The 15,776-nt window shown below is 47.6% G+C and overlaps 1 protein-coding gene across 1 annotated transcript in view; it reads left to right on the top strand.

The window, feature by feature from the left end:
* Positions 1-475: 475 nt before the first annotated feature.
* The window catches only part of GCN1 (GCN1 activator of EIF2AK4), a 63,724-nt gene continuing 48,423 nt past the window's right edge, over positions 476-15,776 (top strand). The window contains exons 1-5 of the mRNA XM_007938212.2: positions 476-493; positions 4,401-4,503; positions 8,928-8,991; positions 9,516-9,647; positions 10,588-10,696. Coding sequence (XP_007936403.1) covers positions 476-493; positions 4,401-4,503; positions 8,928-8,991; positions 9,516-9,647; positions 10,588-10,696 — 426 coding nt within the window. The remainder of the gene's footprint in view (positions 494-4,400; positions 4,504-8,927; positions 8,992-9,515; positions 9,648-10,587; positions 10,697-15,776) is intronic.

Raw genomic sequence — 15,776 nt, 5'->3', positions numbered from 1 at the left:
CGAGTTTACTTTGCAGTCTCCTTTTAGCACTGGAGTTCTAGCATCTAGGATGCTCTCAGGACTTAGACTTTATCTAAAGGGTGCTTTCACTCAGGTAAGGCCCACATAGGTGTGTTCAGTCTGGACCCGAGGGCTCGAAGTGGATTGGGGACTGCCGGGCGATCTCACCGCGTTACAAATCCTCAAGGATCCTTGCCTCCCCGCTACGAGGCCAGGCCAAGAAGGGCCCAGGGCCTGAGGGGCGACTCTTGGGGAAAAGGTTTTGATAATCCCCAGCACGGGTCAAGGCACCGCCCATGTGGCTGTCCTAGGCGAAGCCCGGGCTCGCCTGGGGCTCAGAAGCATCTGCTGTTCTGTACTGTGGCGCCAGGGCAGGACACCGTCCCTCGCAAGCAGCCCGCCTCGCCCTGCCGCGTGGGTCCTCGCGGTGACCCGGAAGCACTCCGGAAGCGGTTCCGGGGTTAGCGCCGGCAGGATGGCGGCGGACACGCAGGTGAGGCGGGCGGCTGTGGGGGCAACGCGGCGAAGGACTAGACGCGGGCGGCGGCTGCCTGGCCGGACCGTCTCCGACGCTTGGTTTCGGGGCAAGGGGCAGCGGCGGGCGGACGCATCGGCGGGCGCGACCCGGGGCCATCAAGGACCGACACCATACGGCTCCCGGTTCGACCCGGCCCGGGCCGCGCCGACGGAGCCTAGGTTTGAGTAGTCAGGGGCTCTGGTCTCGACTTTGGCAGCTGGAGGGCGGCAGGACCTTCTGCCGACCCTGGAGTTGCAGAAGTTAGCTTTGCGGAGTCTCCGCCCCATTTTGCTAAAACCCTCTGGCAATGAGCCCCGCGCCAACAACGCGAAATCTTTAAATGTAAGATTTAGCAAATGTTTCTCGAGCACCTACTGTGTGCAGAGACTTACAGCACAGTCTTTGGATTCATCTAGATCTAGGGTCGAGTCCCACTCGCCCCTTTCTGTGACACGCTGGGCAAGTGACTTAACCCCTCCAAGTCTGAGCCTTTTCATCTCTAAAATGCTGTGAAACTAGTACCAATCTTACAGGGTGGTTGTGGGGATTCAGTGAGATAAAGTGGGACCTGATTACGTTGACTGTTAGTAGGTCCGGGGTTAGATCCTAGAACCGCCACTACTCAGGAAGAGCTAATGTCACCCAGGGTGTTTCCATCCGGGGATACCTTGTAGGTCAGAGAAGGATTTGGGAAAGCCTTTTTCCTCCATTGCAGCCTTTTTGTAGCTGTGACTGTTAACAAGGTGAGAATATCATGGGAAAAAGAAGAAGGTGTCAAAAGGACACGTTGGCTTACTTGGGGGCCCCAGGGTGAGGAGATCAGTAGATTTTTATATTAGGCCAGAGCAGTGGTGGTTCAGAGGTAGAATTCTTGCCTTGCATGTGAGACTACTGGGTTTGATTCCTGGCCAGTGCATCTCAAGTGAAGTCGGCACCTGTCTGTCATTGGAGGCATATGTGATGCTGAAAAGGATTCAGTGGAGCCTTCAGACTTAAACAGACTGGGAAGAATGACCTGGCAGCCTACTTCTGAAAACCTGCCACTGAGAATACCTGTGGATTGCAGCAGTCTAGTTCTGGGGGGCTGACTTCATGACCAGTAATAACGTGGGCTCTCACGTCAGAGAGTGACCACTTACCTGAACATTCAAGACATTTCTTGAGTGTCTCCTGAGCAAGGAAGGGGCTGGTGATTTGTTTCAACTTGGTGAAATGCAAAGAAAGAAAAACTTCTTTGTTGGGTGTTTCTGGAGAGAGGTAGGGAGATATGTGCTGATTGTTACTCCTTTATACTCAAGTGTAAAGGAAGGATTCTTTCCTCTAGAGGTAGATAATGTCCAGTATGGTAGCCACTAGCCACATGGTTATTTCATTAATAGCCACATGCCTACTTATATTACTCAAAACTAAATGATATTAAAAATTCAGTTCTTCAGTTGTACTAGCCACAGTGTACACTGGCCATATATGGCTACCAGCTGCCCTATTGGATGGTGTGGAAGAACCTTGTCATCATCACAGAAAGCCCCATTGGACAGCTGCTACTCTAGAGAAAAACCTCGTAACTTTGAAGCTGTTTCCATCTGATCTTACCAACACATTGTTTGCTTGGTTTTGTTCTAATGCAGTCTCAAGTGGGTAACATTCATTTCCTGATTAAGAAAAGCAGAGCATTGAACCTGAAGCATCTTTCATCTTTGAAAGGATAGCCAAGAATTTAAATTATCACATGGAAAGCCATGTGGGAGTTCTGGGTGGATGGTGGATAGTATACGTGCATCTATTTTCTCTTGCTCTCAAATCTAAATAATGAAAAAAAGAAAACCCAAACTCACTGTCATTGAGTCGATTTCGACTCACGGTGACTCCATTGGGTTTCCGAGACTGTAAATCTTTATGGAAGTAGATTGCCCTACCGTCCTTCTGTGGAGCAGCTGGTGAGTTTGAACCATTGACCATCTGGTTAGCAGCCAAATGCCTTACCCACTATACTGCCAGAGCTCCTTCTAATCTAAATAAGACTAGTAAAACCCACTGTTGTCAAGTCAATTCCAATTCATAGCAACCCCACAGAACACAGTAGAACTGCCTCATAGGGTTTCCAAGGCTATAAATCTTTATGGAAGCAGACTGCCCTCCTCTGGAGTGGCTGGTGGGGTCAAGTTGCTGACCTTTCAGTTACCAGCCACGTGCTTAGCCACTGTGATGCCAGAGCTCCTTCCAAAGGCAGTAAAACTGAAATACCAAGAATTAGCAGGACAGACAGAGTATTTATGGATGTAACTACGAAAATAATCAGCCAGAGATTGCCCCTGAGACTGGTTTTGTAGCAAACCTCACAGAATTCTTTGATTTTGACTCATGTTTCTGTGTGCACATATAATTCTATGCATACGTAACTATAAAAACAAGATGTTTTAAGGTTAAAAACACATACATGTAGACAAAGTGTTGGACATCAGTTTATTCATTGCCAAAAGAATTGCAGCAGGAATTTCAGCATAAGAAAAACTTGGCATTTTTTTCCCTTCTCTATACATCCCTGAAGGAGCTCTGGTAGCATAGTGGCTAAGGCACTTGACTGCTAATCAGAAGGCTGGCGGTTCAAACCCACCAGCCACTCCTTGGAAAGAAGATGGGGCGATCTACTTCCGCAGTGATACTGCCTCGGAAACCCAAGGAGGGGTCGCTATGAGTCAGGTCTGACTTAATGGCACATAACAACGACAACAACAATACATCCCTGAACCTTATTCTACTTAAAAGGCTTGTCTGCGAACTACCCATGAAAGAAAAAGACTCCAGATGCCACTGTGTTGATTATGAACCCTACTTGCCCCCATGCCCCCTACTGCTCCTGCGCCTAAGCCCTGCCCATTTCGAAGCTTGTAGGATATTGTCAGGAGCAGCTTCTCAGGACTATTTAGTCCTCTGCTTATGTCTTTCTCTATCCAGGGGACTGCAGCTGTGGGAATTTGGATAGGGGGTGAAGCTAAGGACTTGTTTAATCAGTTTATAGACGAGTTAGTTTCAGGTCTAGTTTCAGATATGCAGGTGCACCCATGGCTCTCAGCTCCACTCTGAGAAATGACTTCACCTCATGGAGGTGGTTCTGCATCACGCATACAGTGGGGAGGCCACGGCCTCCCTCTCAGGCGTGTTAGAATAGTAGCAGATTATGCTCAGAACGAGAGTGTGTGCTCTGCACTTAATCTCAGTCACAGTCATGGGAGGTGCTGTTGTCTGTGCTGTCCACTGGAGGAAGACACTGAAGCTCAGGGAGGTGACACAGTTCCCCTGAGTTTCCACAGCTAGTAAGCAGCAAAGCTGGATTCAGTCTCTTTGGCCTTTGCCTTTTAACTGCTGTGACAGTGGATCCCTAGTGGGGGGTGCGGGTAGTCCCCTTGTGGGAGGTTGAAGTGAGACAGTATAAAGGGAACGTGCCTGGCACATAGTAGGCCCTCACTAGATTTTGAGCAATACCAAAATGATGTTTCCATCCTGAGGTAGTTGCCTTTTGCCTTGCCCAAACTTAGGAAGGTCTAGTGGGTGAGAGGTTGACTGGTTGGGTTAAAATAGTAGTTCTCAACCAGGGGTGATTGTCCCCCCCCAAGAGACATTGGGCAGTATCTGGGGACCTTTTTGGTTGTCACAGCTAGGTGGGTGGGGGCTGGATCTCCTGGTATCTAGTGGGTAGAGAGGTCAGGGATACTGCTGAACATTTTACGACTCATAAGACAGCCCCCATGACAGAGACAGCTGGCCCCAAATGTCAGTACTGCCGAGGCTGAGAAACTCTAGGTCAGAGAGATCGTCGCTGAATTCCCTTCATTGTTTTGTTGTCTGACTGGTGACATTTGCTCTATGGGCTTGGCTTTCACAGGTTTCTGAGACACTAAAGCGTTTTGCAGGGAAGGTGACGACAGCCAGTGTGAAGGAACGGAGAGAAATCCTCAGTGAACTGGGCAAATGTGTTGCTGGCAAAGGTATTTCTTTTCATTCATGTCCCAAGCACAGTGAACCGGGTTCTGTGGATAGAATGGGGCCTTCATTTTCTTGATTTGCTTGTTTTAATGTGTGTTGAAACCTTCTCTTTCAAAATTGCTTGGGATTTTGGAGAGTATCCATTTAGGTACCAAAGCTCTCTGCAGTTTTAGCTATTTTGATTGGAAATACTTTTAAAAGATACCAACAATCCTACTTGAGTACTTTACTGGCTATACAAACATTATCTTGATAACTTGGGGCACCGTTTTTCTCAATCTATGTTCCTTGGATGTTGGCCCAATGGTAATAGGGGACTGGCCAGTAAAGGACTCTAAGGTCAGGTAAGTTTGAGAGATGGCCTGCTTTCTTGGAGATTCACAATGCACTCCAGGAAGATATTTCGGCTTTCTTGTGCTTTCTGTAATCCTGTGTTTTCCTGGGACCTCCTTGTTTGTTGAATACCTGTGAAGGGCCTGGGGAACACATTTTAGGAATTGCTGAGCACGTGGAGTTATCCCGCATCATGATCGAGGGACATCCCTGTTGGGGTGCATAAGACTTTTGTCTTCACTCGGTAAATTAGTTTTTTGAGTGTCCTTTTTGTGAGTTGGTTTTCACTGCACTGCATTGGTTCTCAGCGAGTGGTCAGCAGCATCGGCATCCCCTTAGGACTTGTTCGAGGTGCCCACATACCCCAGGATGGAGCTCAGCATTTGTGCTTTTCACAAGCCCTCTGGGTGAGTCACTGCTGTAGCTGGAGAAACGTGGTCACAGACTTGGACCTCCCTGTCTGTCAGCTCTCACTCCTAATTGGTGAGGTCCCAACTGCCTACCCCTTTTTCTCACCCACGTTCTGGTTTGCTGCTTCTGATCTCCTGTGCTGGGCCGCATACCCAAGCTTGTTAAAGTTGTGTATAAATTAAATACATGGCTGTTAGGGAGCTTCTGAGAGGTTCTCCTGTGTGTTAATGCTTTAGTGTGTGAGCTTTATGGTGTCTGCAGAGGTCTTCCTGGACACTTTGACAGCAGGGTTCTCATCAGACCAGTCTGTGAGGTGGCTGAATTCCAGAAAGACATGAGACTGGCTGTGCACAGCTGCTGACCAGCTCTCCCTGCTCATTGCACTGCTGAATATTAATCTTGTTACTCCCCGTTTTGGGAGAAGGAGTCTGACTTGTGAGTGGGAGAAGCCTGTGATGTGCTCAGGGCCCTTTCTGGTTGGTGATCTTACTCTGCACCCACCCTGACGTTCCACAGTTTGGGGTGAATTGGGTTTGTGACATGCTCAGGAGCCTTTGACAGGCAGAGTGGTTATGGAAAGCTGACTCTCCCCTGCATGGAATTCATCGTCCTTTTTCTAAGCGTCTGCGTCTAAGGAGGGGCCGTAGTAGAGGTGGTTATTCCGGCCTCTCCTTTGGGTAGGGTAGTGGGCAGCCAAGTGAAGTTTGTTCACTGGGCTGAGTTATTGAGGACTTTCTCCAGGCCATTTAACTCTGGGTGCGGGGGTTGGCATGGCCTGTCCCAGCCTGGCACTGAGAACCTCTCTGATGGTCTCCTCAGTCCTGCCTCTGGGTAACTAACTGCTGAGACATGCTGAGGCAGCATCTCCGGTGCCTGACCTTTCCAGTCAGAGGCAGTCAGTGATGAAGGGCTTGGACCTGGGGTCAGGTGGATTGTGCTGCCACTTACAGGCTGTGTGACCTGGTTCAAGAGATTTAACCTCTCTGAGCCTATCTCTTTGCTTTGAATGTAGGGAGAGCAGTAGTAGGTCCCTCCCAGGATTGATGTGAAGAGTGAAAGAGAACCTGCACGAATGGTGCTTACACAGCGCCTCGCTCTGGTGAGCTCCCAGGTGCATCAGCTGTTACTATTACTGTTCTTTAAGCCACAGCCTTGTTCTGGTCCCAGTCACTTTTTAACTCAATTACTGAAATAACCCCAAATCAGGCGGACCAATACAGTGTTCAGGGTCCTGAGGCATGGGGACCTGGTGCTGGCTACCAGAGTCATTTCTCCTCCCTCATCTGGGTGCCTGAGGTACGAGGCACTGTGTGAGCGCTCCGTGGGCCTCCTGCTCTCAAGGGTCCCGTGGTGATCTGTCTTCTATAGCAGGTGACACTTTCCCCTTCTCAGAAGCATCTCCATCTCGTCTGTGTGCTTCAGTCTGAGGCGCAGACCTGCTCAGGGTGGCATTCCAGTCTTACGAGCCCTGCTGTTCAACCTCTTTGTCTCTCTGTAGCCAGCCTGCTCGGTTTCTCTTGCCTTGATTTCTTCATCAGAAAGTGGGGTCATCCACCACATGGGCATTCAGTGAGTTCATGTGTGTAAAATACTTAGAGCAGGGCCTGGCACTATATACGCACTAATTAAGTGTTGGATGTTGTCTTTGTTTTCTAACCAAATATCTAACCAAAAAACCAAACCAAATCAAACGTACTGCCGTGGAGTTGAATGTAACTCGTAGCGACCCCTTCTTGGGTTTCCGCAGTGATGTCACTATGGAAGTAGACTGCCCAACCTTCCTTCTGAGGAGTGGCTGGTGCTGCTGTAATAGAAATATCACCAGTGGGTGGCTATAACCAACAGAAATTTATTTTCTCAACAGTGTAGGAGGCCGGAAATCTGAATTGAGGGCTCCGGCTCTATGGGAAGGCCTTCTCTGTTGGCTCTGGGGAAAGTCTTTGTTCTTTGGCTCCTTGGTGATCTTTAGCTGGCATGGTGTCTGTCTGCTCCCCTCTCTGCCTGCTACTCGGCCCTAATCTGCTCTTTTTATATTTCAAAGGTGATTGGCTTAAGATATATCCTACACTGGCGTAGCCTCTTTGCCATAGCAAAGAAGACCCATTCCCAGATGGGATTATAAACACAGGTGTAGGGTTAGGATTTGTAACACATATTTTTTGGGGGCAGAATTCAGCCCTTCACAGGTGTTGTTTTCCTCCTTTTCCTCCTCCTCCTCTGTCCTGAGCAGGCTCGTGCCGTGAAGCACATCCTTCCTCTCTAGCCACTCTTCCATTGCCAAATAATCGTTAGGCCAAGCTCATATTGCCTTAAAACCTTTGGAGACTGCTCCAGTTGCAAGCACTCTTCCCTTCTCTGATCCCTCATAGTATTTTAATTTTAAAATTTTGTACTATTTTTTAAACTTTTTAGCAGGATATGTAAAAAGAGAAGTACTCACGTTGTAAGGGAATGGCTTACTGAGTTGTTGCGGACTAAACGTGCTTGTGTAACTGGTACCCAGATCTAGAAACAGGCCATTCCCTCCTTAGCACTATACATTTTGAGGCCATGTGTATTGCTTTAAAGGAGCTCTGGTAGTGCAGTAGTCAAAGCATTTGGCTGTTAACCAAACTATTGGCAGTTCTGTGGCAGAAAGATGAGACAGTCCGCTTCTGTAAAGATTTACAGCCTTGGAAACCCTATGGGGTAGTTCCCCTCTGTCCTGTGGGGTCGCTGTGAGTTGAAATCAACTCAATGGCAGTGGGTTTGGTTTTTGATTTGGTTTTGTATTGCCTTAGTTTCATTCAGTTAACAAGTGTTCCTTCTTACATCAGGTGTTTTCCTAGAATCTTGGGTTTTTTGGTTGCTTTTTCCTTCTCTGAATTCCATTTCAAATGTCCAGGAGTGTCCAGTAGGGCGACATCATGTCTGGCAGAATGCCTGGTACGAGCAGGTACTCTGGAAGAAGGTTTTTTTTTTTTTTAATTGTGATTTGGGTGAAAGTTTACAGAGCAAATTCATTTTTCACACAGCAGCTCACATACACTTTGTCTCATGATATTGACTTCAATTTCCCACAATGCAACAGCTCCTCTCCCACTCCTTCCCCATAGTTACCTTTTCCCTGTGTCTTTCCCTCCCATGTACTCCTGCCCACTGAGCTGTCTCCCTATGCATACAAAGCCTTTCTATTCTCCCATGAGTGATCTCTCCAAGGAGTGTATCTACCTAATGTAAATGTTTAGCTCATATACCTGTCTTTTGTTTGCCTGGGAGCCATAGGAGTGGGTTCAGTTGTAGACCTAAAGGGCAGCTAGGGGCCATAATCTCGTGTTCTACCAGGCTCTATCAGACCAACAAACCTGGTCTCTCTTTTTTTTTTTTTTAGTGATTTTGAATTTCGTATCACATTGTTCTCCACTCTATCCAGGATCTCTTCCATAGACCCCTCTCTGAGTGGTTGACAGTGGTAGCCAGGCACCATCTTGTTCTTCTGGTCTCATAGTCATATAGGCTGAGGATCGCATGGTGTACCAGTCACTTGGACTAATTGTTTCCATGCGTCTTTGGCTTTCTCCATTCTTCTTTGCTCTGGACGAGGAGAGACCCATAGTTGCATCTAGATGGCTGCTTGTAAGCTTTTAAGATCCCAGTTGTGGAAACAGTTTTCATTGACTCTCCATGTAATCCTTGGTTTCAGATCTACCAGAGGGAGCTGTGAAAGGGCTCTGCAAGCTGTTCTGCTTGACTCTGCATCGATACAGGTGAGTCTTTGCCACAGGCCCAGGGTGCAGAACACTTTATACGAGAGGCAGCGTAGGACAGACTGGTTCCCAGCCTGGGCTCCATTGCATCCTAGCTCTTGGAAACTGAGCATGTCACTTAAGCTTTCTGGCCTCGGTTGTCTTATCTGCAGAATGGGGATGATGCTGTGTTAAATGAGTTAATATGGGTGAAGTGCCTGGAAGAGTGTTTCATCATGAATGCTCAGCATGTGTGCGCTGTCATTAGTCACACATGTAAAAGCACTGGGCCTAGTTGGAGGCCCCTGGTAAGTGCTCCCTAAGTGTGGAGCTGCAGTGGCTCATTTGCCCTTATCAGCTATTTGCAGGAGGAGCTGAGCTTATCCAGTTGTTTCATATATATCATTTATATTTCATTTATCTCATCAGTGGCCCACTGGAATACAGTGTGATACGTTTTTCCTGAGATAGACCAGGCTTGGCTTCAACATCCTTGCCCTCCCCTGAGTCCACATGTTCCCTTTCTCCCCTGTTCTTTCCCCTAGAGATGCAGCCTCCCGCAGGGCCCTGCAGGCAGCCATCCAGCAATTGGCTGAGGCCCAGCCGGAAGCTACCGCCAAGAACCTTCTGCAGTCTCTGCAGTCTTCAGGCATTGGCTCCAAAGCAGGTGTTCCCAGGTAAGAGGGAAGGGTGGTGGTGGCCCACCAAAGACAGGTGGAGTTCTGTTTGTGAGATGCTGGTGCCAGAGGAGCTGTGTGGAGCAGATGTGGTCCTGCCTGTCTCTTTCCCCTCTGTGACTCTGACTGTGCCAATGGTTGCCCTCTGAATGGAGGGAGAAGCCAGGACGGTAAGCTCAGCAGAGAACACCATTTTGCTGAGGAGCGGGCTTGGGAGACCAGTGGAAGGCAGGCATTTAGTGGAAAAGCTCAGTGCCCACCAGGCACTGAACAAGGGAAACCATCTTTTTGTTTTCATAGTCATTAATAGTGCTAAGAAGGAGCCCTGGAGGTACAGTGGTTAAGCGCTTAGCTGCTAACTGAAAGCTTGGTGGTTTGAACCCCCTAGCTGCTTCCCAGAAAAAGATGTGGCAGTCTGCTTCCATAAAGATTACAGCCTTGGAAACCCCATGGGGCAGCTCTGCTCTCTCCTGTAGGGTCGCCATGAGTTAGAATCAACTTAACAGCAATGGGTTTGGTTTGGAATAGTGCAAAGAGATGGGTGTTTGACTGATGAGGCCTGAGCTCCTTGTCCTAAGTTATGGCAGATGAAGAATTGTGCAAAGAGATGGGTGTTTGACTGATGAGGCCTGAGCTCCTTGTCCTAAGTTATGGCAGATGAAGAATTGTGCAAAGAGATGGGTGTTTGACTCATGAGGCCTGAGCTCTTTGTCCTGAATGGTGACAGATGAGGAATAGTGCAAAGAGATGGGTGTTTGACTGATGAGGCCTGAGCTCCTTGTCCTGAGTTGTGGCAGATGATTTGTGGGGAACTGGTTCCATGTCCTCCCTAGTTGTAGGTCCAGGATGGGTTGTGTCTATGCAGGGTTTGGGGCAAGCATTTGCCCTTCAGTGGAGGCTGCTGCTGTCCCCTCACCCCTGCCTCGTCTTCCCTCCGCAGCAAGAGCAGTGGCTCAGCTGCCCTGCTGGCCTTGTCCTGGACCTGTCTTCTGGTGCGCACTGTCTTTCCCTCAAGAGCCAAGAGGCAAGGAGACGTCTGGAACAAACTGGTAGGCTCCCTGGGTCTTTGGATCAGTAATGCTCGTCTTTCTGCACACTCATCTCACAGTCAAGCACCTTCTGTGTACCCAGTGCTCATCTAGGTGCCTGGCCACAGGCACTCTGAGTTGTCCCACAGCATGTGACTGTGGTGGATGGGCATGAGTGCAATATAGTAACAGTTGTCTATTTATTAAATATCTTAGAGTCTTCTAAGTGCTAGTCATGGTGTTAGGACTGGGAATCCAGTGATGAACATGAGACGTGGTCCCTGTCTTCATGGCATACACGGAAGTCATGATAAGCCAGAGTGGGGACGACAGCCAGAAAGCAAGTACACCAGGAAATGCAGTCATGTAAAGCAGTTTGTGGTTTCTGGCTAATCGTTCCTTTCCCTGTGTTTGAATTTCAGTGTTGAACTGGCTGGTGGAATGGAATTCCTGCCATGTCTTTGGTCCTTAAGTTCTCTCTTCCTGTTCCCTGTCTGCTCCTTCCTCATTCTCTGCTTTTCCCTTCCACACGTGGTCTACTCGCCAGAGGTGGCCGAATAGGCCAAGTCTGGAGGTTCTTTTTTTTTTTTAAATTTAATTAATTTTGTTGTTGTTGAGAATATAGACAGTAAAACAAACCAATTTGACAGTGCAAAGAGAGCATGGGGCAGCAACTTCTGACTTCTTCCAACCTCACAACGGGGAGATAGAATCACTGTCAATAGCCCATGGGTTGTTCCTATGAGGCCAGACATGCCACCACCCTCCAGCCTTTTTATCAGTTCTGACACCAGCTGTCTCTCTAATGGCACTTACTACTTCTCTGCTGGATTCGATAACTCATTATGTTGGCCACACAGACCTCACAGACAATACGCATGATGATGGGGTTTATTAGGGAAGTAACAGGCTGCAGCTCGGGTTCAGGAACACTCAGGATACGGTTCTTCGATCAGGACAGTCTCCCTTCTGCTGTGCCCTCAGGCATGCCTCTCCGGCCCTTAGTCTCTCGGCCAGGCCTCTGCCCTGCTCCAGCAAATGTTAGAAAGCTCTTTTAGCTCTGCCGATAAGTATACTCAGGTGCATCCCACTCTGCCAGCAAGGCTTCTTCTGCCCAAAGGCACTCAGCTTTCTTGCTCCGTGGGCTGGAAAGCCCACTACTCTGTCTCGTGCCTCTTGGTTCCCCAGCCTGTTGTCTCAGCCATCCTTCTGGGAAGAAGATCCAGTGCAGGGATCTCAGGTCCAAGGAGATCTTGGGTCCAAGGACATGTTCTACTCCAACTCTGGTTCTTCTTTATTGATGGCAGTGAGATTTCCCTTTCTGTCTTTAGGAGGGCTCATTTTAAGCCCAGCAACATAGCAGAACTAACCAATCATCACATGAGAGTTCTATACACCTTATTTACATGGTCCCTTATGTGCATAATCGTGTGGGAGTCACAAAGATCATGGCTAGAGAAGCATACCAAGTAATTCCCTGCGCCACGGTTTCTGTGTGAGCTATTTATGTTCTTCAAGTTGTGCGGCAGTTCCCATTTTCCTCTCCTGAATTATTTCCCTCCATTAACATAAATTTACCTCCCAAAGTTCCTATCTAATCTGTCAAATTACTGTTGTCAATTTGATCCCATACAGATAGTTCTTAAAAGAACATAATGTTTGAGACAGAAGTTTTTTAGTAGGTAAACTAAACTATTGTTGGGAGCTCTGGTAGCATAGTGCCTAAAGCACTTGACTGCTAACCAGAAGGCTGGTGGTTCAAATCCACCAGCCACTTATCAGAAGGAAGGTCGGGCAATCTACTTCTATAGTGATACCGCCTCGGAAACCCAAGGAGGGTTTGCTATGAGTTGGATACGACTCCACGGAAGTGAGTTTGGTTTTGGTTTAAGCTGTTGTTTGGTTTTAAGAAGACTTCAGGGAATATTTTTAGTTTAAGGTTTAAAGATTATCTTAAGGCAGTAGTTTCAGGGGTTCAAGCCTTCATGGAGGTCTGGAGTCCATGAGAATTTGCAATTCTCTTTACTCACTTTTCTCTCTCTCTCTCTCTCTCTCTCTCTCTGTTCCTGCTTTTGATCAGGAATCTTATAGACTCTTTGATCAAAATGTTGGGTAATGGTAGCCAGGCACCATCCAGTTTTCTGGTTTCATAGCAAAAGAGGCAGTTGTTCATGGAGACAATTAGCCACATATTCCACATCCTCCTGTTTCTGACTCTCCTTCTTTATCTGTTGCTCCAAGTGAATAGAGACCAATTGTTGTGCCTTGAATGGCCACTTGCAAACTTTTAAGACCCCAGGTATCGAGCAAAGACCTAGGAGGTAGAATGGAAGCGCTGAACATTGCTGGAGGGTCTGTTCCTGGAGTTTCTTTTTAATGTCTTGATAGGCTTAGTGGAGGTCAGGAGGAATGGTCTTGTGGGTTAGTGGAAATGCCTTTAGCCTAGGAATCTGAGGCTCTTGGTATAGACCTGAGTCTTGGCTATGAGTCACTTAACTTTTTAGCCTGTTTTCTCATCTACAGAATGGGAAAAAGTACCACCAACTGCCTCACCTTCAAGAGTTGTCATGAAGATGGGCTCAGGCAAGGCGTGAAAAGGTTTTAGAAATACAGAGTGCTATGCAGGTTGGTGGGAGCTCTGGTAGCATAGTGGCTAAGGCACTTGACTGCTAACCAGAAGGCTGGCAGTTCAAACCCACCAGCCACTCCTCGAAAGGAAGATGGGGCAATCTACTTCCGTAGTGATACTGCCTCAGAAACTCAAGGAGGGGTCGCTATGAGTTGGGGCTGACTGCACGGCACACAACAGCAACAACAACATGCAGGTTGGTAGGAGCTCTGGTGGTGTAGTGCCTAAGGCATTTGACTGCTAACCAGAAGGCTAGTGGGTCAAACCCGCCAGCCACTCCTTGGAAGGAAGGCTGGGCAATATACTTCTGTAGTGATACTGCCTCAGAAACCCAAGGAGGGATCGCTATGAGTTGGAGCCAACTCAGTGGCAGTGGATTTGGGTGGAATGCAGGGCGGTATAATGGTAGAGCAGCATTTGAAAGCCTTATGCACCTCTCCGTGTAGCAGCCGGCAGGGAAGACAGATGGCCTCATCCCTGGGATGGTAGCCAGCACACCTCTGGGGGTGACTAAGGAATGGTCCTTAGCAACTGATGCTGTTTAAAAACTCTGAAACTCCTCTGGGGATGGATATGCTGGAATTGATGTGAGCAGAGTCCTCCTGGCCCTCCTTCAGGGTGTGGCTTTCAGTGTTACCACATGATCTTCTTTTTTTTTTTTAAGTTTAAATTGTGTTTTCAGTGAGAGTTTACACAGATTAGGTTCCCATTTTACAATTTCTACACAAATGTTCAGTGGCGTTGGTGACATTTTTCATAGTGTGTCAGCATTTTCATGAATTCTCTTTTGGTTGTACCATTTCTCCTGCTCTGGTTTCCCTGCTCTCTTATGTTCTCATCTTTGCTTTAGTGTAATTGTTGACCATTTGGTCTCATTTATGGGTATGTGTTGCTTAACGTCAACGATACAGTCTGTGAAATAGGATGTTATGTGATTTGGACGTTGTGCGGTCACCGTATTAAGACTTGTGGGAGCCTGTTACGGTCATCCTTGTCACCGCTGCTGCCACTTTTGCTGCTGCTGCTGGAGCTGGTGGTGAAGGCTGGAGGAATGGGTGGTGGCAGCAGCAGCTGAGAGGGTGACAGAAAGAGAGAGGGAGTGAGTGTGTCCTGCCTGTCTGCTTTCCCCCGCCTGAGCAGGAGCAGCCGGCCTCCTAGAACCTGCACGCAGAGCCACGTCCTCTGTCTTACCTTCCTGTATCCCACCTGTGGCCAGTGCTGGAAGAGTGGGGTGTATAGTCTTTAAAATCATTAGGGAGAAATAATAAACAAAAGGAGAGCTGCTTTCCCTTTTTTAAAAAACAACCAGAAACCTTCCATATATGTGATGTATGTGGTTGGACGTTGCCTGAATGGGTTACGGGACCCATAGCTGTAGATGTGTTGTAAAGGAGTACGGTACTCATGGGTTCTATTCTCTTGTTTTTTTCATGAGCTACTCCTGTAAAAGGTGATCTCGGGAACATTTCAGTTCATGGTTTAAAAGATATCTTGGTTATAGTCTTAGAGAGTCCCCCAATCTCAACTGGTCTGCTGTTTAAGGATTTGAATTTTGTTCCATGTTTTTCTTCTGTTTTATCAGGTTCTATCTGTTGTGCCCCTGATGAGAATGCTTGGTCATGGTACCAGCTAGTTCTTCTGGTCTCTCAGGGTAGATTAAGCCATCATTCAGGTACACAATTAGCTCTGTAGACTAGTTCTTCTTTGAGTCTCAGGTTTCCCTCTCTTTTGCTCCTTAAAATTTGTTTATAAACTTTAGGATATCACGCCAGTTGACTAAGTAGTCCCATGAGACTATGGTCCTAAGTCAAAAGCCGCCTTATAAGATGGTTCATCTGAGGCAACCTCATTGGCTTATCTCTAGTGAATTCTTAGAACCATTATGTGAGATACTTGTGTTTACTGGTAAATGGTAAGTATACTTGTGGGTTAATGAATAGGGAGGGTCAAACTTGGGGTGGCTACAGGCAGAATGCATTGGCAGCTTGAGACTTTTTTCTGTGTCTCAAACCTGATTTTTTCCTTTGCTCTTTGCTGTTGTGATGATTATACACCCAGTTTGTGGTTCATTCAGTTGTTCAGCAAGAATGTTGAGGGCCTTCTGTGTGCCAGGCCCTCTTCTGGAAGATGGGGAGAAAGCAATGAACAAGGCAGAGGACAGGCTGCTGTGGCGCTTACTGTCCTATGGAGTAAACAGTAAATAGGCAGAGATATTGCTGGGTAAGAGGGTGGAGTGTGGCTGAGGCTATTGGAGGAAGGCCTGTCTGAGGGTGCAGCTATACTGAGTGGGATGTAGTATCAGCCCGCTCAAAAACAATTTCAATTCTAGTGATTTTTAAAATCAATACTTCAAAACTCAACAGGTGTAGAAGGATATACTAGTTTTCCTCTCACATCTGCCCCCCAGCCACTCACTTCTCCTCTGTTACTAGTTCCTTGTGTTTCTTTCCAGATATGGTCTCTATATAGACA

The sequence above is a fragment of the Orycteropus afer genome, unplaced genomic scaffold, assembly GCF_000298275.1.
Source record: "Orycteropus afer afer isolate SDZICR_OR568_19922 unplaced genomic scaffold, OryAfe1.0 scaffold00048, whole genome shotgun sequence".
In the NCBI taxonomy this organism is placed as follows: Eukaryota; Metazoa; Chordata; class Mammalia; order Tubulidentata; family Orycteropodidae; genus Orycteropus; species Orycteropus afer.
Note: the sequence above shows the minus strand (reverse complement) of the source record. Positions and strands in the feature narration are given on the sequence as shown.